This window comes from Paramisgurnus dabryanus, chromosome 11 (genome assembly GCF_030506205.2).
Source record: "Paramisgurnus dabryanus chromosome 11, PD_genome_1.1, whole genome shotgun sequence".
In the NCBI taxonomy this organism is placed as follows: Eukaryota; Metazoa; Chordata; class Actinopteri; order Cypriniformes; family Cobitidae; genus Paramisgurnus; species Paramisgurnus dabryanus.
Window position 1 is genome coordinate 15,962,956 of NC_133347.1, and position 23,986 is coordinate 15,986,941.

Genomic DNA, 23,986 nt, shown 5'->3' on the forward strand with positions numbered 1-23,986 from the left:
CTGTGAGACTGTTCTCCGTGCTCCCCCTGGTGAGGAAAGAACACGAGAGGATACAGGCTCAATACGAACACTGTAAAATCTAATGAACGTATTAGGTGTCGCCCAACCAGCAGCTCTACAGATGTCTGTTAGCGAGGAACCACGAGCTAGAGCCCAAGATGAGGCAACGCTCCGTGTGGAGTGCGCTCTCAAATTAAAGGGGCAAGGAATACCCTGAAGATTATAAGCCAGGGCGATAGTATCAACTATCCAATGAGACATCCTCTGCTTAGTGACAGCTTTCCCTTTCTGCTGGCCACCATAACAAACAAAGAGCTGGTCTGAGGTCCTGAGGCTTTGCGTGCGATCCACGTAGAGGCGCAGTGCGCGTACGGGGCACAACAAAGCCATGGTTGGGTCTGCGTCCTCCGGGGGCAGCGCTTGCAAGCTCACCACCTGGTCTCTGAAAGGAGTGGTGGGAACTTTGGGCACGTAGCCTGGTCTGGGCCTCAATGTTACACTCGAGGCAGCAGGACCAAACTGAAGGCACGAGTCGTCAACAGAGAATGCATGTAAATCCCCTACTCTCTTCACTGAGGCCAATGCTAGCAGGGTCAGAGCTTTCATTGATAAAAGCTTCAGACTCGCAGACTGCAAAGGCTCGAACGGGGGGGCCTGAAGGGCTTTCAGCACCATGGACAGGTCCCAGGGAGGAATAGAAGGAGGGCGCGAGGGGTTTAGCCTGCGAGCGCCTCTTAGAAATCTAACAACCAAATCATGCTGGCCAACTGTTCTGCCGTTAATAAGTGAGTGATGAGCAGAAATAGCGGCGATATCAACTTTAATGGTGGAGGGTGACAGCCTACCGTCTAACCTATGTTGAAGATATAAAAGCACGGTGTTAATAGGGCATTCTCTGGGGTCCTCGCGTTGCGAAGAGCACCAGGTGACGAAAAGGTTCCATTTAAACGCGTAAGCCCGTCTCGTAGACGGAGCTCGTGCCGCGTTGATTGTGTTAGATACCGTTTGTGGTAAATCACCTAAACCTTGCGCGCGCTCAACGACCATACATGGAGATCCCACAGGTCGGGGCGCGGGTGCCATAATGTGCCCCCTCCTTGAGAAAGAAGGTCCTTCCTCAGGGGAATCCGCCAGGGAGGGGCTGTCGCGAGGAGCATTAGCTCTGGAAACCAATTCTTGCTCGTCCAATATGGGGCGATCAGTAAAAGGCTCTCCTCGTCCTGCCTGACCTTGCACAGTGTCTGTGCGATTAAGCTCACTGGGGGGAATGCGTATTTGCGCATCCCCCGAGGCCAGCTGTGTGCCAATGCGTCCACGCCGAGGCTGCCCTCGGTTAGTGAATAAAACAGGCGACAGTGGGTATCGTCCGGCGACGCAAACAGATCTATCTGCGCACGACCGAACTTCTTCCAAATTAGCTGGACCGTCTGGGGGTGGAGTCGCCATTCGCCGGGGCGCGCAGCTCGAGAAAGCGCGTCCGCTGCTGTATTGAGCGAGCCCGGAATGTGAATGGCACGAAGGGACCTCAGATGCTTCTGACTCCAAAGGAGGAGATGACGAGCGAGATGCGACAGGTGACGGGAGCGCAAACCGCCTTGACGGTTGATATACGCAACGGTCGCAGTGTTGTCGGTGCGTACTAGTACATCCTTCCCTCGCAGCTCCGTAGCGAAGCGTACGAGTCCCAGATATACTGCCCACAACTCTCGGCAATTGATATGCCAGTGCAACTGGGGTGCTGTCCACACCCCTGAAGCTGTAAGCTCGTCGTACGTGGCACCCCAGCCCGTGTCGGACGCATCTGTGTGTCCAACAGCATGCTGAGCGATCTGTCTCATGGACACACCGGACCTGAGAAACGCGGGGTCCGACCACGGGGGGAATGTTAGGCGACACGCAGGTGTAATGGTTACACGATGGATGCCGGCGCGCCACGCTCTCCTCGGGACTCGATCGTGAAGCCAACGCTGAAGCGGTCTCATATGGAGCAGTCCGAGCGGTGTCACGGCCGCTGCTGCAGCCATATGCCCCAGGAGCTTCTGAAATTGTTTCAGCGGGACCGCATTCTTCCCTCGGAATGAACCGAGGCAAGTCAGAATTGACTGGACGCGCTCTTCTGTCAAACGCGCCGATAAATCGATCGAGTCCAGTTCCATCCCGAGAAAAGAGATCCTCTGCGTGGGGCAGAGTTTGCTCTTTTCCCAGTTGACCCGAAGACCCAAACGGGCGAGATGCCGAAGCGTTAAATCTCTGTGCTCGCACAGCGTCCGTCGAGAATGCGCTATTATAAGCCAATCGTCGAGGTAAGCCAATATGCGAACGCCGCTCTCTCTGAGGGGTTTTAACGCCGCCTCGACTACTTTTGTGAACACACGGGGAGAGAGGGATAGCCCGAACGGTAAAACTTTGTACTGGTATGCCCGTCCCTCGAACGCAAACCGGAGAAACGGTCTGTGACGAGGGATTATGGACACATGAAAGTACGCGTCTTTCAGGTCTATTGCCGCAAACCAATCTTGGGGGCGAATTGAATTGAATATTTGCTTCGGTGTTATCATCCTGAAGGACCTCTTCTGCAGAGATTTGTTCAGAACGCGCAAATCCAAGATCGGTCGCAACCCACCGCCTTTTTTGGGTACTATAAAATACGGGCTGTAGAAGCCCGATCTCATCTCGGTTGGAGGGACCGGCTCGATCGCGTCCTTCGCCAACAGGACTTCGACCTCTGCACGCAGTACGTGTGCATCGGACGCTTTCACCGTGGTGAAACGAATGCCCGAGAATTTGGGTGTGTGCCGGATGAATTGAATTTCGTAACCGAGGCGAACAGTGCGTGCGTAAAACCCAACGAGACGGGCTGGGAAGCTGAAGCCACGCCCCCAGGGACCGTACGAGGGGAATTAACGGCACTGTCGGGGTACCCGCGGTGGGGCGGCTGAGCGGGACAGGTGGTACTGCCGGTACGTCTGCTGGGACAGCATAAGTATCTACAGTATGTGTGTGTGTGACACTGACCTGAGCCCGCTGAGGGTGACGGTCGTCTGGTCTCCTCAGCGGAGAGCACAGACTCCGAGGAGGGTGCTGGTGGTCCCGTCTCCTCAGCGGAGAGCTGGAACTCCTCAGAACACCCGCTGGCGATAGAGGAGAGGGAGGAAGAGCATATGAATGCCCGCTCACATCTCTCTCGATCCTCTGAAGACCTGGAGAAGGAATAGGAATGCACTCTTTTTGTGGTTTTGTGGGTGCCGGCTGAGAAGCCGGCGGAACAGAAACAAAAGGAAACCAAAGATTCTCCACCCGGCCCTCTACCGGTGGAGGGAGCGATGCCATCACCGTCTCCCGTAGAGTGATCCCATCCCAATCCAGGTCGCCCGTCTCAGGGCCGCTTCGTCTTCCGTTTACCACGGGAAGCGGGTGGGGCGGGCGGGGCGGGCTGTCGACGGCTGTTCCCCCTCCGTGGCCTGGAAGATGTTCTAGTGGGGGGGGCGGAGGCAGCCGCCGCAGGGCGCCCTCGGCGAGGAGCAGACGGGCCCGCCGGCGCTGGAGGGCGAGATGCAGGTCGCTTGCGCCGGGGCATGATCTGTGCGATCGCCTCTGTCTGCTTCTGGGCGGCGGAGAACTGCTGGGCAAAAGACTCCACCGACTCACCGAAGAGGCCAGCCTGTGACACTGGAGCGTCCAAAAACTTGTTCTTGTCCGCTTCCGACATGTCAGCCAGACATAGCCATAAGTGGCGTTCCTGGACCACCATCGTGGACATGGCACGACCAATCGCCTGCGCTGTCACCTTCGTAGCGCGAAGAGCCAGGTCAGTGGCAGCCCGGAGCTCCGAAAGGACAGGCGAGTCGTGTCCTCCCTCGTGCAGATCCCTCAAGGCTTTGGCTTGGTGAACCTGCAGCAACGCCATTGCGTGCAGGGCTGAGGCCGCCTCTCCACATGCCTGGTGGGCAGCGCCCGTTAAACCGGAGGACTGTCTGCAGGCACGAGAGGGGAGGGTTGGGCGGTCCTTCCAAGAGGGAGCGTGGGCCGGACACAGTTGCATCGCGACCGCACGCTCCACGGGAGGGATCCCCGTGTAACCCTTAGCGGCTCCGCTGGTGAGGGAGGTGAGGGGGGAGGGCTGAAACGGCCGTAATCTCATGGAAAACGGCGACTTCCAGGTTCTAGTCAGCTCCTCGTGCACCTCGGGGAAGAAAGGCACCGGTGGAGAGGGTTGTGAAACCCGGGCAGCTCCAAAGAACCAATCATCCAGGCGGGACGGTTCGGGCTGAGGGGGGGGAACCCACTCTAACCCTACGGTCTCCGCCGCTCGAGCGAGCACGGCCACCATCTCTGGATCGAACTCCGGCGTCCCAACCCGACCAGAGGGAGGAAGGGCGTCGGGGTCCACGTCAGGGGGAGGAGGCCCACCCTCGGATGCTGCGGCGTCGGTGGACCCGGAGGGCGGCACGATGGATTCTAGAGACATCGTAGAACACGACGCTGAAGTCTCCATCGGCACATCAACCGGCTGTGGATGAGGAGGCTGAGAGCCTGAGGACGAATCCCCCGCTCGGCTCAGCACAGTGATGCGCAGGTCGTCTTTTGAGAGCTTCACAGCCGCACCGTGGCGGCGTTCAGCACTCGCATGACGAGGGTTGCGTTTTTCCCGGAGGAAAGACAACCGTCTGCGCAAATCCACAAGGGACATGTTCTCGCAGTGAGAACACTTACCCCCAGCGAACGCTGCCTCTGCGTGCTCGATGCCCAAACACGAAAGACAACGCTCGTGACCGTCCTTCGGACCCATGTATTTGCCGCACCCAAGATCGCACGGACGAAAAGCCATCCTGAAAAGGACGCTGATGTCCGGATATACGAGAGAGTGGCTGCCTTTAACAAGGCACAAAGCTCTCTCGTATCACTCTTTTAGGGAAATTCACTCAGATGCTTAGTTGATGAGCGCACAGGAAGGCAACGCACACACAAAACTCAAAACAAAATAAAGATGTAGAGTCGTGGAATTAAGCGAAGCGTCCGCTGTGGTACTGCTAGTCCAACCAACTTCAGCAATCGAATCCCACCAGAGTAGAGTAGCTTCTCAGTAGCAGATACTGCCGGCTTTCGAAGCGATAAAAAGCTAATTTCCTCATTTGCACCTGCTGCTTATATACGCACCTGGCGGGGCGGCGCCAGCATTATGCAAATATCTCAATGCCAAGTTCATTGGCGTTTTAGTAGTATTCGAAGCAGATTGGTCTCTCTAAGCGAGTTCCCAATTCGTCGGTCACGACGTGACGTCGTAGTGACCGACTGAAAGGGAACTGGAGATCAGCTGAATGGATTCCAAAATGGTAAAAAAAAATTTAAAAGTGGATTGTCCCTTTAAATATTGGAAGCACTGTTTGCAAATATGCAACAGATCTGGACCATAACCTGTATTGAACCTGTTAAGAGCACACCGCTCAGGTGTTCACATAGCAGGTGTGACCCCGGCCAAGACCACCTTTACGTTTTCTCAGACAAATAAACACAAATACTTGTAACTTTAAATAACAGGCTTGGGTATTCTGCGCCCCATTGAGTGCAAACAGACTTCTTGAGTATGGGACAAGACCAAACACAGCCTGCCACACTCACAAATATGTGTTCACATGGTACCATACATGCCAAGGGTGTATGAATTATGAGGAAGCTAATGTCAAGGTAAATGAAGACGGGAACTTAAACACTCTGGCTTTATTAAAGAGACAGGTAGAGAGCAAGAGAGAGAAAAGCAGATGAGAATAAGTGGGTCAGTCAAAATCTTAATTTTCATTCGGTTCCAGACAAAACTGGCATCAGAGATGCAATGGTATATGTGATGCGCATGTGTGTGGGGACATTTGGTCCCCACAACGTGACAATTACCAGGTACATGGAAATCAGTGTGTGTGTGCGTGTGTGTAATGTGTGAGCGTGGCACTTTCAGGTATGCAGGCTCTTTTTGAGGCCCAGAGGATCTGCAATACCTCTCTGAGAGCATATTTGTGTGTGTGTGTGTGTGTGTGTGTGTGTGTGTGTGTGTGTGTGTGTGTGTGTGTGCGTGCGTGCGTGCGTGCGTGTGTGTGTGCTTGAGTACTTTGCAGATCAGACGCTCTTAAAAGACAATCATTTAGACAATCTACACCAACATTAAATTAACAATAACCAACCTCAGCACATGTATGGATAAAAATGCAAAGCACCAAAATCATTCCTAATGATCTGCCATCTCTAATATACCATTATTACTTAAATTTAAGTTACCATGGCAAAGCTACTGTCAAAGCTATTATTGTTGTTTTTTGTCACCATAATGACCAACCAAAGGCCTAAGAAACACGCTATGACCTGCACACTGTGTGTATAACAGCATATCTTACACAAAAAAACACACACTTGGCGTTTACAGTTGGAACTGTAAACACCATTTAAATGAATGCTTATAATCATCTTCCTTGTATACCAAAATACAATATTGTGCAATTACATATGTCGGTGTGATAATGACTAATGTCACAAAGGATGCAGTGTGTGTGTGTGTGTGTGTGTGTGTGTGTTTGCATAACCCTGGCCTTTTTGGGACAGGTCTTTGCATGTACCCTCGGGACAACGGGAAGCTAGGTGACTGATGGATGAGCAGACAGATGAATGGATGGAGAGATTGAGAAAGAGGTGGGAAAGCACACACACAGGGAGTTTTAGAGAAGAAAATGCTGTTAAATGTGCTCTCGCAGTTTACATTTTAATATTCGTTTATTTCACCCATACTAAACCTGTACTGTTGACAATGTTTGATTTAATCAGAGATCAGATTCATGAATCTGTGCAGCTCAAGGTGTCCGATAAGAGATCAGACTCAAGAATAAGCATATTAGATAAGCAACATTCATAATGATCATGAGAATGGGTATCAATTGTAAGGATTTAGCTCATCTTGTCTTAAAATATAATAAATGGGCCAAACTCAGAAAAATGCCTGCAGATAGAGCCCAACACAAAGATGTTTACTCAGCCCTGACCTTAAACTGCAGCCACAATTGTTACTCTGTCTGTGCAAACACTGTCTTGATAAGTATTGTAAATGATCAGGGGTGCGTTTCCCAAAAGCATCGTTAGCCAATTACTGTCGTAAGTTTCGTCGTTACTGACAAAGGTCAACGATTTGGTGTTTCTCAAAACCATAGTTAAACGAACATTCGCAATCGCAAACTTGTGTGGTTGGAACGACTCTTCACCTGTCGTTAGAAGAAAAGTTCCTTTTTATTATAATATGTAGACTTACGTTGATCATGCTTTTAAACAAAATAAGCAAAAACGTGTAGTGCATTCTATATCCATCATTCTAAATATATTAAAAAAATTTACGTCTTTTAAGTTTGTAAACAGAATTAAAACGCTGAAAACTGTGCATACGCCCTTTAAGACCCTGGGGAATCCCTGGGAGGAGTGACGTAAGAGGGAACTTGCGCATTAATTAAATATCTAAAAATCTTTAAAAAAACATAACTAAATCACGATAACAAAATCAGTTGTCCGGCGCAATATACGTTAGTTGCAGCAGTAATCAATAATTAAATCGTTTTTAACAGAATAATTAGTACTCCACTTACCACGTCCTATGGTGGTTCAGCAGCGAATTACATTGTTGTTCGGGAAACGCACCCCAGCGTAGGTCACCTTTAGGCATACACACACCTTTGAATGCAATACATATTTTAACAAGTCTCCCTTAATAACTTATCATGTACATACAAGATTTTCATCAAGGAACTGAACATACCGTCTTTCTCTTTGGCAATGAAAGTTGATCCTCTCAGTAATGCTGTAAATCAGATAATAAGTGTTTAGAGAGAGAGAGAGGGAGAGAAATATCAGTAAAAAGTACTGTAGTTAAAAAGTATTTTAATGTTTTTAAAATACATGCATATATGCATATTTTGGTTTTTAAAGAGCAGCGTAACTTTAAGAGGTACCGGCCAGTGGGCTATTATAGCCAATCTGATGGGATAATGGCCAGAAAATGGGCCCTGTGGGCTAAATTCAATACTTGTGGAATGAGAGAGTGGCTTGGATGAAGTAGGATCAGTCTCAGTTTTGTACTTTTGGATTTTACAGCATGACTCAGACCGGGATCTACTAAACAGAGCGTCATTTAAAGAGCAAGGATAAAATTCAGACGGAGCTCACCAGTGATTCCACACCATATGTACTTTAGTAAATCATATCTTTCACTTTGATTTCAGTATGCAGACCTCTATTCATTCCATAAGCCAAAATAGACACAAAGACAGATGGTGCATAGCAAATTACCAAATGTGCCTCTACTCTACACATGCAATATAGACATACCGACAAACTGCATCCACACACACCCACAAAAATACCAACTATGACAAACTGTATGTGACACAAAATGTGGGTGTGTGTTTGTGTATTCTAAGGCAGTTTTAGATGACAAAGTTGAATAATCTTAAAGGGGCCATGGCATGAAAATCTGACTTTATCCATGTTTGAGTGCTTTGATTGGGTCCCTAGTGCTTCTATCAACCTAGAAAATGTGAAAAAGATCAACCCAGTAACTTAGTTTTGGTAAACCATTATCTGCAAGCACATAAAAAATAGGTTGTTGAAATGTGTCTCTCCTTATGATGTCATAAGGAGCTCTTATTATAATAAAACCGCCCCTTATGCTGAGTTTACACTACCGCGTGTAGTGTAAACTATTCGCGCGTGTAGAGCGGAGTAGACGCGCAGAAAAAGCAAGCATTTGACGCGCATCAGAGGCAAACTCTGCTTCTTGTGGGAGGGGCAAGTGCTATGCGGTTGTCTGTTTGCAAGATGACTGATGTTGATTGTGCATTTATCGAGAGAGTTACCAGTTTGTATTTGGTAACCTTACTATTGGGGGAAAATAAACGACGCGGGTTAACACAGTCTCACCCCATGGCGTCAATATTTGACGACACTTGACCATGCGTCAATATGTTGACGCGGAGGGTATACCTTTCGCGTCATTTTTTGACGAACTGGGGACTTCAATACTATTACGTCCGTTGCATTCTCTTTCCTATTTTCTTACCATTTTCGCGTCGGTTTAGAGTTAGATTACGAAAATTAAACAGTGTATGCGAAATTAAACAGTTGTCACCTGGCATTGGGGTTAGAGTTAGGTTTGGGTAGGGATGTCATTATGTAAATCTAACCCTAAACCGACGCGAAAATGGTAAGAAAATAGGAAAGAGAATGCAACGGACTTAATAGTATTGAAGTCCCCAGTTCGTCAAAAAATGACGCGAAAGGTATACCCTCCGCGTCAACATATTGACGCATGGTCAAGTGTCGTCAAATATTGATGCCATGGGGTGAGACTGGGTTGCGCGGGTCGATAAACGTCACGTGACTCAAAAGTGAAGTGTGTATTACAACTTACCAGGTTGCCCAATGTCCTCACTGACACTCTTCCAAGCGAGGTCCTTTTAATTCCTGTCTCCTCTATAGAAATAAGAACTTGTGTCGTATAGCTCCGGGTGACTGCTTAGGGACAATATCAAGCGTTGGTTGAATGAGTGACTCCGGGCGGGGCTGCCACCACAGCAGCAAGCAGGCTCCTGATTGGTTAACCGGGTGCGAAATTCCGCCAAAGTTCAAATTTTTCAACTGGGGCGTCACCGGCAAATTTGCATGAACTGTAAAATGCATAAAAAGCACCATTTGCGCGTACCGCGCACAACGCTCGAGCTTCACGCTCGAATGAGACAGAAACGCGTCTTCTGCTCCGCGCCAAAACGCCTCTTCCGCGCCGCGGGACCTCCTGACGTGCATCAACGCATCTTCACATTGACTTATCATTGAAATCACTCACGCTTCACGCCTCTACCACGGTTGGTGTAAACGCAGCATTACTACGCACTATCCTACCACAACACTGCCATTTAGTGTGGAGAGAAAGAGAGAGAGAGAGAAAATAATTCACAGCAACTTTTCAATTTCAACAAACCACCATCATTGTGATCAGAGTTTGCACTTCATCCGCTAATTTTCATTTAAAGGACACACCCAAACCAGCACATTTTTGCACACACCTACAAAGTGGCAATTTTAACATGCTATAATAAATTATCTATATTTTATTTCGAGCTAAAACTTCACATATGTGCTCTGGGGACACCAAAGATTTCTTTAACATCTTAAAAAAGTCTTGTGACATGGGCCCTTTAAACTGACACAATGTGGTCATAACATTTCTAACACACTCACACACATCTCTCTGACATAAGCTCTTAGGGAAAACTGTCAATCTTTGCATCACCTTGAGTCGTTTCATTATCGTTTATCAATCTGTCAATTTCTCAAACATTCCTTCCTGTATCTGTCGGTATTCAAAACAACTAAATCACACACACACACCGCCTGGAGCGCTTGTCAGTGACATACCAAAATCCCACCCATCCTAACACCTGCTATTCAATCATCTCTCACTTTATTATGGGCTGTAAGTCACTATGGCGATTGGCCAGCTTGGCAGGTGAAAGCTGAGGTCATATTGGGGTGGGAGGGGTAAAGCCGCATACCCCAGACACCACCGCACCACACACACTTACACATTAACATCTCCATTGCAACCGAACTCTGCTTTTGCATCATATAAACACACACATACTGCCATAGTCATAGTTTGCACGTGAATGTTGATATTGTGTAGAAGTAACTTATACTACTTATCTTTATATATAGCTTATAAAATTGTAGTGTTATAAACTTAGCCTCATAAACTAGAGTGGGATCAATATCTGAAAGGTCAAAATATTTATTACACTGCTTCTAAAACGCTTGAGTCCGATTGGTCAGTCGTGAAATTTCAAGGTCAAACATTGCAGCAAACTGCTCTTATCTGTGTTGGACCATTGCCAACCATCTTCTACATTGTGCTAGTATTCTCAAACCTGTTTCATCAGTCTATTAAAATAATTGTGAATTTCTTTGTGATCTACATAAAATCATACAGAACTTTCTGTGAAAATATAGCCTTGATAATATATAGCCAACAATAAACATGCTAACGCACTGTAAAGTCGCCTGGGTTAGTATCAGAGAATAAATATCTCCAGGATGACGCAAGCCCATCAACTTCCTGTCAAGGACTTGATTAAAAGGGTTTTATTTTGCTAAACTAACCGGATGAGTGTACATTATCCATTACATATCAACCAAACCAGTATAAACATAAAACCCACAACTGGTGCCAATCAGGACACTGGCACAGCAGGCGTTGTAACCACAGACAAAATCAACTATATCTTTGTTTGCTGCCAAAAATACATAGCCTGACACTCCAAGAGAAAGAGAGAGGGAGAGATGAGCATACGAAAGGAAGAAAAAACCCATATCGAATTGGCAGAATGTGGCAACCGTGAGAAAGAAGATAAAGAAAGGATTCACACGGTGATCAGGATAAAGACACTCAACACATACACACTGGGAAAAATTCCTTGTTTATTTATTATGAAATACTTTTGTCTTTTTTTCAATAAAAACATTTTAATTAAGTAAATAAATCCCATTTTAAGGATCTTTACATGTTACTTGAAAAGAAATGCACACAACACTCCCAAATTCCCCGAAATATTATTTCCGCTTATTTCTCTGTTCCTACACATTCCTCTCTTTCAGTCATTCTTTCAATAATTCAGTAAAGGACCACAGGTGCACCTGTTTCAACTGAATCCTTTCAGAAAAGCAACACAAACACACACATACGGTAATCTCCAACCTCACTTACGCACACAGCAACACCCAACAACTTGCTGTGCAACGCACTGAATGTCTGCCCTTTAACAGAGACCGAGAAAGATTTAAAGAGGAGGAGGAGGCAGTCAAAAGTCATCTGTCTTATTTCCTCTTTAGCTGTATTGTTTGTAGTGTGTCACCTGGTGGAAAACAGAATGGATAAAGGGCCTGTGGATGAGAAGAAAGGCAGAACGAAAATAAAAGGATGAAAAGGGATGGAGGGACCGAGAGAGGTGGAGCGCACACAAAATGAGCAAAATAAAGCAGAGGATGTTGTCCAAGCTGAAAGGCCTTTTTAAAACTGCCCTCCCCTTTAAAATGCTCTTCAAGTCTGTGTGAATGTGCTGTCTTTCTGTTCTCAAGCACAGGAGACAAAGAGAGAGACAGGGAGACGCAAACACACGAGCGAATTCAAGGCTGAATCGGGACGAAGTGAATTGTTTTGAAAGGAAAAGTTTACACATTGGGATTTGAATTTTACTCGCTTAGTTGCTTGTTTTTATATAATGAATGTACAAAACAATACAAACTGTAATTACATCAAATGTTGGAGAGTAAATTGTTGTGTTTTACTTGCATACAAGGCCTCATATTAAAGACAAAATTTGTATTTTATGTTAATATTTTAATTTGTATTTTTTATGTTAAATTCAATCCAAGTACTTATAAGTGTATGCTATACATAGCTTGATTTCCATAAGTGTTGCTTTCTGCGAAACACACAAGCAAACGCATGCATTTTTCTTTCTGTACGTAAGAGTATAAGTGCAGTTATTAATCATCATTAAGTGTGAGCATTTACTTTAATATTCTATGTCTTGAAGTTTCTCTACAGATATTAAATTAAGCCTTGTAACTTACTCTCCCTGCATGTGTGTGGTTTTCCTCTCCAACAATTATGCTGAGCACATTACAGTACTTACAACAGCTCTTTATGCTCCTTAGAGACCTTCAGAGAGAGAGAGAGAGAGACAGAAAGAGAGATTACGTATCCCACTGCCCACAGTATCGGTCAGTGTGTCTGAATTCCCCAGAGGAGCACATATCTCACAGAGTATGACCTCTCATCATCCTACACACACACCGAGTTAAACAAGTGAGCTAACACTAAAGAACGGGAGACAGTCAATGAAGGAACAAAACGTTCGACCCACAGTGTTGCCCTTGTCACAATGCAGCAGTGTCCTTCACTTCCTCCCCCAATCTTTTTTATTTGAAGAAGTTTTTGCTGGGACAGGAAACAAAGGCGCAGCATTTTAAACTTTGAGGAAAAGGGAATAAAAGTGACCCTAGTGTCACCACACACCATTTTCCTTTTACTGTATTGCAGTGGTGACAATGCACTGCCATCTACTGGATGAATAACACAACACACATTTTGTGATTTTGGGGTGGTTTGCCGGACAGGGATTAGCTTAAACCAGTACTAGGCCTTAGTTTATATAGGAAATATTATTCGTTTGAACAAACATTGCCTTACTAAAAACATAACTGGCATGCATTTTAAGGCAAAACAAAGGGCACTGATGTATATGTCAGTGAAAGTTGTTTTCAGTTTGGACAGCTCTTAGATTTATTTTAGTCTAGGACTAGTCTAATCCCTGTCTGGGAAACCGCCCCTTATTGTTTCAACCTATACATAATGTAAAGAACATTCTGTGAAATATATAATCTTCATATCTTTACACTGTAAAAAATGTCTTTAGAAATTACAGTATTACTGGGTATAACTGGCAACTGGCTGCCAGTAACTTACTGTAGATTTTACATTTATAATATTTACTGGCAACAGTTTGTTCAAAGTTAAATGAACATGAAACATTTTCAGTCTTTATCTTCTACAGTAAGTTACTGGCAACCAGCCGCATAATCCAGCTATTTTTTTACAGTGATTGACTGAGTACTGAAAAATCCAGCTAAGACCAGAATAAGATGGTGAGCTGGTTTTAGCTGGTCTGCCAGTTTGGTTTTAGCTGGTTTTCCTTGTGAAGCAAGCTGGTCTAGCTGTGTTTTGGTCACTTTTAAGCTGGTCTAGCTGTACTTAGCTGGAAGACCAGCTCACCCACAATCTTGACCAGCTTTGCCAAACTGGGAGGACCAGCTTAATCCAGCTACTGCCACTTTAAACCATTAGGTTAATTTTCCTTACCACATTTTCTTTAGGGTAAGGTCATCATGTCAGAGATTAAAATGAAAGTGAAATCAAATCAAACTTTTATGCTCCAAAAAAACAACATAAGCTGGAAGCTGGTTTAAGGGGGCAGAGCTTGTTTAAGCTGGTTCTCCCAGCCTGGAAAAAGCTGGTCAAGCTGGTGGGTCAGCTGGTCTTCCAGCCTGACCAGCTAAATCCACCTTAAAAAGCGACCAAAACTAGCTTGCTACACCAGCAATACCAGCTAAAACCAAGATACGAGACCCGCGAAAACCAGCTTATGCTCGATTTTTTTTGTAGGGTACGGCAGCCTGGCAAACCTGGTGTTCAGCTGGCCTGTCAGCCTGAACAGCTACACAACTGATTAAAAACAATCTTACTAGCTTACAAATCCAGCTACTGTATGACTTGGCTCAGAGACCAACAGCTAAGCTGTTTTATAAGCATGACGTATTTTTCTTACCAGTCAACACTTGTCGTTTTACGTTATTCAAGCAAGCAGGGACAGGTTGTTTACGCCAATATTTCGATGATTTTATACTAATTGGTTGAGATTACAGACCTGCGATGTAACCATTAGGTGGCAAGCAAATTATAGTCCGGTTTTTTACGTCCGAAACCGTATTTAATTAGTATTTTGACTGAAACTAGTATAGCGATCGTGACAGTAATTTAGTGTGGCTAGTTGCTTTTTCTTTGTTTGCAGTCCGACCTTTGCCAGAAAAAATTTGCAAAACAACTTAATTTAAAATAATGAATTTGTAACTGTAGAGAAATGCACTAACACCTGTGGTTACTAACCTGCCCTTCCCTTAGTAGTTGCTGTTGGTTTGCTGTGCTGTGCAAGATCAGTTTCACACCACGTGTATTATCATACTTTACCACTAGGTGGAGCATCTGGGTTTCATACTGCACGTGTCATGGTTTGTGAACTGAACACCACACACTGAAGGTAACTTTGAAAATGATAGAATTACAATCAAGATGTTAGATTTTTGCAATTTTACAATCTTTATTTTGTTATACTTTTGAAGGACAATCTATAAAAAGGATTATCAATCAACAAAACTGTATTATAATAATAATGATCATACAAACCTTTTAAATGTTTAACAAAGACAAAAGTACTTGAGGATACATTTCTCACACGCCCATTCTTCATTTTGCAATGAGATAACTGTTCCTCCTAACAAAAATAATTTAGGATTTTTATTTAAATAACATCTTTATGCCAAACCTTTTTTAATCTCTTACATCACTAGATTACAATAGAAAACATTACAAAATATAATAAATCAACATACAAAAAAATCATGACATCACCAATGAAAATTTTTTTTTACACATTCCTAAAAAACTGCAGTTTCATTAGCATTTTTTTTTTAGAACATGAAACACTGTTTTTATTAATAACCAGATGTGTCTTAATATTGACGATGTAGCACTTGAACCACACTGGACAAAGAAGCCCAGTTCTCCTCATACACATCAATTATCAATGTTTTAACAACAAAACAGAGAGATGAAAAGACTGTGTGTTTATGCATGCAAGTTAGCGAAAGAAGCAGACAAGAAATGCTCTGTGTTGTATGTGTGCTTGTAAGGGTGATATAACAGACAGCTGCAGGGTCAAAGAGCGTCTCTGTGTCGTAAGACACACATACGGATGATCTCACAGTCTGTCACACTAACAACAAGGCCAGGATTAAGTACAATCCTACTTGCACAAAAACAAAGTTAAGGTTAACATAAAAAGTAGCTAAATTTAGAAAACAAAAATGTACAAAACTCATGTGCACTCATGCTCAACAGCCCTACATTATACAACACACACACACACACACACACACACACACACACACACACACACACACACACACACACACACACACACAAACAAACACACAGACTTTAGTGCAATAACGCAACAGTGCTAAAGTGACTCACAGTTTACAGTCTAGTGTCAGTTTAGTGAAAATGTTTGTGGACGTCCTATGAAAAAGGTCCGAAGAGCTTAGATGCTCAAATTCAAGTTTAATGGGAGGACCACCAGATGATCAGTAAACATTTTTTTAAAATCCAGTTCAAGTAGGATCACCATCGGCTGCTCTTTCTCATGATCAACAGCTGGAAAGTGTACAACCAGAATGGGAAGGATGCACTGTATTGCCTTCCCATAATACAGTTACCGTTAACAAACTACTTTCCCATGATCCTTTGCGCTCCTTTGTCCCTCGTCTCTAGCAGAGTAACATGCAATCAAAAATGCAGCATTGGAGCATTTCATAAAGGAGGTAGACACACTTCACCACGCACTTTTCACTTTCACACCCCAGTGTTAGTGTAAACACTCACTGTTGTGTGTCTGAAGGTATGGGCAATGATTTATCGTCATACTGTGGGGGTGGTGTGAGGGGTTCGATGGTGAAAACAAAGCTCTGCGGGGCATCGCTTAAGCTTTTCCTTCTCATGTTTTCAGATTTGATCCGCCTGATCTTAAGGGGAATTAGATTGCGACCGGGACGGCTTTTTCTGCGTCCTCCTGCCCCATTGCTGGGCTCGGTTTGGGACGAGTGCCTTCGTGCTGGGCTAGAAACTTCCTCCACGACCTGTTGATTTTCTACTAGTTCCTCATAAGCAGGCAGCTGGGTGGTGCTGTTGTTCCGCCCGGAGGACTGACTGATGGGGTACTGGCCACTCCCAACCACCTCCTCATAAGTGGGGACCATGAAACCCTGAGCTAACTGTTCCAACCTATACATACAGATACAAAAAAACAAAACACATTTAAATGCATACAAGAAATAAATGAGTAGCTTAATTGGTAGAGCACAGCATTCCCAGGAACACACATGCTGATAAAATGTATTCCTTGCACAAAATGCATAAGTTTAAATGTTAAGACTGTGCATGTGTGTATTTAAATATGTACTCACCTTGCCCCCTCCTGTTGGGTTGCGTGTGCGTTGCTGGCTTGCAGTTCCCTGGCTGCTCGCTGTTTATTCCGTACACTCAGGCACACGGAAAGCAGCAGCAGAGCAACTCCTCCTCCCGCCAGCACAAAGGCCACGGATGAGGTGTCCCGAATATGACCGGGCTCCAATCCCGAATTGGAGCTGTTACCTCCTGTCCCAGAAGGCACCACACTCCACACAAGCATGACAATCCCTAAAGCAATGAGGCCCACGCCCAGAGCAGCAGTTGCATATTGAGCCCCAGAGTTTGTGCTGCTGGTTCTTCTGGGGTTGGGTGGAGTCTGATCACTGTAAGACATACTTCCAAACCTCACCATGGACCACGGCTTGAATCTCCTTATTTTAGTTTAGTTTAATCTCAAGTGTCTTTCTTTTCTTGACCTGTTGCTGATTGTTCTTTCAGTCAGTCTGTAAACAGAAAAATAAAGCCATATCAGCAAATATCAAAAAAACTGTTTGACTATTCAGAGAGGACATTTTGACTTTAAATACAATTATGGCTGCAAAACAATTAAATTTTGATTTATTACTAATATAATTTGTGTGTACTATTCAATTCAATTTTATTTATATAGCGCTTTTCACAATTGTTAATTGTTGCAAAGCAGCTTTACATGAGTAGATGTAGAGGAGAACATTGAAAATCAATACATAGTATAAGTAGAATATAGCGGCTAAGGATAAAAAACCGTGTAAGCGAGCATATTAATAATGTAACGTATACAGTAAAGTGCTAAGTTAAGCCAAAGTTGGCTGACTCTCCCTGGGACTAAAAAACCCCCTAGGAGAAAACCCAATGGGAAAAAATCCTAGAAGGACAAAAAGCCCTAGGGAGAAATTAATATTTATATTTATAATATATAGACATGGTTGGGATAGGAATCGGGTAAGCGGATTAAACTGGTTCGCGCATCACGCATCACGTTGAAGGACAGCCAGAAGATCAGTGGTGCGATGACCTTCACAGCAACAGGAACTGGGTCTAATATATATATATATAAATAAAATATACACACACACACATGAAGAGTTTTGGTTCGATAAACGCCTTTTTTTAATTAGCTACAGCCAAAATCAGTATTGTATCTGGTCAGTATTAAAAAGTAAATTCTTTATTTTATGCAAAACCCGATATCCGCAGTGTTATTCTGTCATCTTTTCGCTCTTTCTTTCCAAACCGCGACAAGCACCAGTCCTCCTTCTCTGCAGAACGCAATAAATCCGCTTAACCAATCACAGCGCACCATTCCACACATTGTAAACAATGACAGCGGCACTTTGAACACACACAGAATCTTAGTTTTCCTCATCTACTTTGCACTTCGTGATCAACAAACAAACAAAAACAAAATAATACTTTTGATGGCATTGATAAACCTGTGGTGGTTTTCTGTGGCGGGGAAGAAACGTAAGCCATCAAAATCAAATAATTTATGTGAGATGAGAGGCACTCGGGAGATGGAAAAAAGTCAACTGTTGCTTGTTCTCACACAACAGCATCAAGCTTCGGTCATGCTAACACATTGACCAAAGCGGATCTTATGAAAAACTTTCTATTATTTTACTCAGTCAACGAAAATCGAGGAGGACCAAAACATTTTACGCTGTCAAAAAGTTCAGCGACGACATCCTAAAGATGACAGTAGCAATGACAATGTTCTTAATATGACAAAGTAAGTGTTTTAATTAATTACTTTGTTTATTTTTTATCAGTGTATACCACTAGTTAACTAAATGAATATAACATGACAAAGATGAATACACATTAATATATTGATTCAATAGATTTAAAGCATTTTGAAAAAAAAACTTATGGATTTATTGCATTTGGCAGAAAAAATAATCAGTTTTTAAAATAAATCTTTGAAAATCAAATTATGGATTTGAATTTTTAATATGATTATAACCTAAAGATGCTATGTGAAAGTTTGTAACAGAAAATAGTGTTTTTCATCTTGTCACTTTCCTGGTATAGAAAACACATTTTTACAGAAATTAGTCCAAAAGTATATATTTAAGAAATGCCACCTCTGTCAAAAATAACATTATGATATTGACCAAATGCTCTTCACATGTATGCTGCTGGCACGTATTAAACATTCATCAAATAATTCAAATCCGTTTATTACCGGGGTCAGGCCAAATGATTTTTGCATGTTTAAGCTTATTTTAAAGCAACACTTTTTTGCTCTTTGCTCCCCCTACAGGTTGGAAGCGGAACTGTACATAACCACTGTCGTGAATAATTTAGCCTACTGCAGCAACGCTGGCTCTGATTGGATTGTAGGTCTGCCGTAAAGCAAGTTTTTGTAGTGTTCACTCGAACTACAGGACTGCGGCCCGATGGTTGGAAACTTCTTTAGTGCGGTTTTGGCCGATAGAGGGCTGCAAAGCGAATGTGAAAGTGCGGTTCACCCTGTTTCGAGTGAATGAACGACTGAAACTTTTTTGGAAACATTATTTAAAGATAAAAAAACTCTTTGGTGTTGCTTTAATGCTTGTTGTCCAATTTGTAATAATTATAAGTCATCTTGAGGCCCTTTTGAAAATCTGCTGAGGGCCCCCTGTGGGCCCCGGCCCGCTGGTTGGGAAACACTGCTTTAAAGGGATAGTTCGGCCAAAAACGATATTAAACCCATGATTTACTCACCCCCAAGCTGTCCGAGTTGCATATGTCCATCGTTTTTCAGACAAACACATTTTCGGATATTTTAGAAAATATTTTAGATCTTTTTGTTGATTAAATGTAATGTTACGGGGTCCAGCAATAGTCCACGACCTTCAAGTCCAAAAAAGTGCGTCCATCCTTCACAAATTAAATCCAAACGGCTCCAGGATGATAAACAAAGGTCTTCTGTGGGTAATCCGTGCGTTGTTGTTGTAGAAATATCCATATTTAAAATGTTATTAACGTTATAAACTACCTTCCGGTGGGGGTGAGTAAATCATGGGTTTAATATCGTTTTTGGCCGAACTATCCCTTTAAGTGCACGGAAGAAGAATTGCGTGGAAGAAACTGGTTTCAATTGTTGAGCTGCAAAAGTTTTTACGTGGTTAAGGAGGTTTACAAAACACATTAGAATATTGACCAACTTTTGAGCCTTTTACCTTTATTGGATAAGCACAGTGAAAGTGACTGAAACCTTTTTACAAGTGGAGACTTTGCCAAAAAAGCTTGCATGCACTTTACAGGGAGATAAATATGTTCATATGTTAAATATCAATGAAATTAAAGTGACAATTGTAAAAATAAGGCATTTCGATTACTGACTAACAATCTTTTCATTGTCATTAAAGTGAAATTACTAAACCTGAACATAATAAAGCCTGATAAAAATGGTTAATTTAAAGCAAACATTAACTTTTCAAATGCATAAATGAAGTTTTTCCTTGAAACCTGTGAAAATAATAATTTACCAACCAGGTGTGTACTTCGGAAGCGATAAGGTCTATCAAGCGTATTTACGGCCTACGCGCACACACATATGTCAGACTTGCCTTACACCCTGCCATAAGATTAGGCTGGCGAACCTCCGACTGAGCTTTAGTTACAGGTGCATGGAAATGAATGAGTTTGATTCAGGTGTAAAGTGAAGGAGTTCACGGCTGTCCCGAACAGACAGATGGTGAAATTTCATCTGCTTTCACTGAGAGGGTTTATGTAAAAAACCAGGCAGGTAGCTAAAAAAAGTGCCTTATTGCTTGAAAGAAATTAAAAACAAAAACATGCACACATCATACCTTGCTGTGTCATGCATATACAGCAAGTATCTGTACGGGCAGGTCTGGGATAAGTTTTACCGCACTCTTTGTCGTTTCTTAGCACGAAAACAAAATCAGATCAAGCTCTCAGATCAGTGTAAACGCAGTTAAAGCATCTGTAGATCCAGGTGCTTTGTTATGGCATCTGTTTGCATCTTTTCGAGAGTGACTCATATTTTACTGTGTTTGGGAAAATGTGGGCTGTTATTCACAAGCTCTGTGTCTTGCCTTACAAGGTCAATAAAAGTCTGCATTGAGAAAATCTTAAAGTTTAGACTAGATTTCACGTGTTGAAAATTTTCCTTTACACAATTAAACAAGATTAAGAAAGTAAGTCACACATACTAAACCTAATATACAGAACATGTCCAAGCATGCAGAAAGATCAAATGACACAAATACCAAATAAAAAAGGCATGCCAGGGAATGGCAGGTATTTCCTCTCTTTTAAGGAGAAAACCTAGCCAGATGAGATAAGACACGAGGCACGTAAGTTAGAATAATTGTGCACAGACACGCGGACTGTGTGTTGGTTATTTCAGATGTACATCTGGGCACGCGCGCGCACCCACACACAAACACTACCATTGAAAATGTATAAACTGACTTGTCTGCTGCCTAGGTCAATCAATGCAAACCTAATTAAATCCGCAAACAAACACATTTACGTTGTGACAACGTGCTTATTTGTTAGGTATACATGTCGATATAATTCTGTCCAGCTCTGTTTGGCTAACGGACGCCCTAAAATGTGTAACTATTAATATCAATGTGCACCTAACACACAATAACTGATTAAAATAAAGAATAGGTAATGCAAGCAAGACACCAACGACCTTTTAAATACAAGTTAACAGTCGCGTTCCGTTACACACCGAAAAACCGCGGACAATTAATCATCTACAGACTGAACGCATTTTGAACGTAAATGCTAGTCAACACTAAACGGAGGACTACAGAAAAAAATCTCAATAAAAAAGATCAATTTAAGATAACAACAAGATCCATTTAAGATTAAAAAAAATCACGACAACTGGGGAAGGTCATGTAAACTGTAACAAAAGTTTGAGGAAAGCTACTCAAAGTTTACTAGACCTGTCGTGCGGCTTACCGTAAAAGCTTTCATTGTGGTCTGAAGAGTCAGTCCGTGAAAATGCTAAAAATCACTTTCAATCCAATGGAGCACACATATATACCGGAGCGTGGTACACATTCTTGAACGACAAAAACTTGAGGTCCTAAAAATGGGTTGGCCTTGAGTTTACAGACACGAACATCTTCCTGTCTCTAGAATTAACCCTTTGAAAGACACGTTCGAACTCTTAACTGCCCCGCCCTTGTGCTCAGGGGGGTACAACTTTTTAGTCATCTGATAATGAGCAATACTGATCATCAATTAAACTTAAGAGTGTTTTTTTTTTTAAAGTTAATACATTCACATAGTCCAGATAAAATTACAACATTATTTTTTGCCTAAAAATAAACACAATGTAGTTTACTGCTCATTAAAACAACAGAAAGCTTCCTGAAACTCAAGCAGCCATAAGAAACATATTATTTTCACATTTCCCTATATTTCTGTCTTTCTTTTTTCTTTCTTTTTTTTAGAATTATAGAACTATGGGTTACTATGGGTGATTAAAATTACCATAGTAATATTGTAGTTTTAAGATATCACTGTTTGGAGGCAGAGGTGGACATAAAAATCACCTACGTGCCTGTGTCATGATTCATTCAATTGCATCAATTCCTAGAGTGGAACTAAAGCTGAACAATATTTAACTACTTTATGGGTTGTTGTGAATCTGACAGTGTTAATTTACTGGACAAAGGTCCACCATATACGAACAAGGTGCTTTCTCAAGACCGGTTGTTTAAGTTAAGAAACGTCATGTAATTTAATAGTACGCAGAACAGAGAGTTTCTTATGTAGTCTTCTCAGAACGATAAAGTACTTCATTAATCCTGTGTGGGAATGAAGGAAATTGCAGGCAGGCCAACAGATTATTCTAGAAATATGCGTAAAAGGACTGTAACAAGAACTTAAGAGAAACACATACAAAAAAGCATTGCTCTAAAAGCGTTGTTTGTGTTTTATGCTGGGATAAAATAGAGCAGATTGACAAAAGGAAAGAAAAAAAGTAAGATATTTTTTAAAGTGAGGAACATGACGAGTTCCACAAATTCTTGCTTCCACCTCCTCTCAGTACAGGGTACACTTCCTATGTAAATCCAAATTAGTCAGATATGCTGATCGTTTCTCAGTCATTCAGATAATAATTACCTACCAATTGATAAGACCTGGGTTTGGTGGCATACTAATTATTGATTTATTACACATAACAAAAAATGTAAGCAGGATTTACTGTTAAAGTGAGTGGATACATAGGCAAACTAAGAATGTTTAATGTACAGTTCCACAAATTTTAGTCATGATTTCCTTTTACAAGTTTGCATTAAAGGCACAATATGTAGGATTTTCACCACTGGAGTTCACTATTTCACAATAACATAATAACAAAGGCAAAGCTTATTTGAGAGAGAGTGGCACAATGAGAGATATTGTTTTTACTATCCAGAGACGTATGGAATTCGCTAATCATGTTCAAGGATGAGGTAGTGAATTATTGTTTTCTTTACCTTTAACAGTATTACCAAAACACATTTGACCTGGATTAACATAAAGCACATTGCTAACTCATTTATGACATCGTTGCGTACGGATGTGGGGAGCAGGGCCGGGTGTGCCTCATACGCCTTGAAAAGTGAAGCCTCTGGCTCTTTGATCGCCCCCCCCTGGTGGCTGGCTGCAGTACAATTCATAAACCCCACCCTCTCCATTCAAACGAATGAGACATTGCTCTAAATAAAAAAAATATTTACACTTCCAATAAAAAATTCCGGCCCCACCTCTGGCTCCACGGATAATTCCTTCTGCGCATGCCTTTGTTTCCAAACTGACATTTTTACGTAACTTGACGGCGACCATGGTCGTACATTTTTAGGTTCAATTCATTACTATGGAAGGAGGCGACGTCGCATCGTCCATCTTTTTTTTACAGTCTATGGGCAGGGTTATCAAAAGAGGGTCCATATCATAGAGTTGGTCTCAAGTCCCATCGAATAATAGGGGAGACGGGGTTTATGACCTATACTAGGACCAGTCACTGGGGGGCGATTGAGACGTTTTAGCTTCACTTTTCACTTGTGCAGCATGCTTAGTCCATATCTTTTTGGGAGAGGGGCATTGCTTGTTTTGGTGATTTCAACTATCAACAATGTTTAACAGAAAACACCCACCTTTAAG

The 23,986-nt window shown here is 42.9% G+C and overlaps 2 protein-coding genes across 2 annotated transcripts in view; both read right to left on the minus strand.

Moving 5' to 3' along the window:
- The window catches only part of sema3b (sema domain, immunoglobulin domain (Ig), short basic domain, secreted, (semaphorin) 3B), a 60,033-nt gene extending 52,328 nt beyond the window's left edge, over positions 1–7,705 (minus strand). Inside the window, exon 1 of the mRNA XM_065247121.2 lies at positions 7,614–7,705. The gene's annotated coding sequence lies outside the window, so the exon portion shown is untranslated. The remainder of the gene's footprint in view (positions 1–7,613) is intronic.
- A 7,311-nt stretch (positions 7,706–15,016) lies between these two features.
- On the minus strand, positions 15,017–23,936 carry tmem51a (transmembrane protein 51a). The gene is made up of 3 exons (XM_065247126.1): positions 21,791–23,936; positions 16,879–17,325; positions 15,017–16,696 (listed from the first exon to the last, which is right to left on the minus strand). Exons 2-3 carry the CDS (start codon positions 17,232–17,234, stop codon positions 16,294–16,296), a joined length of 759 nt encoding a protein of 252 aa, XP_065103198.1. The 5' UTR covers positions 17,235–17,325; positions 21,791–23,936; the 3' UTR covers positions 15,017–16,293.
- Positions 23,937–23,986: the final 50 nt, after the last annotated feature.

What these genes read in the sequence shown, in the direction of transcription:
- tmem51a (XM_065247126.1), bottom strand. Translation starts at nt 17,234, where the DNA reads ATGGTGAGGTTTGGAAGTATGTCTTACAGTGATCAGACTCCACCCAAC. An exon ending in ACCCAACAGGAGGGGGCAAG is followed by an intron (nt 16,697 to 16,878) that starts GTGAGTACATAT and finishes CTGTATGTATAG; the next exon opens with GTTGGAACAGTTAGCTCAGG.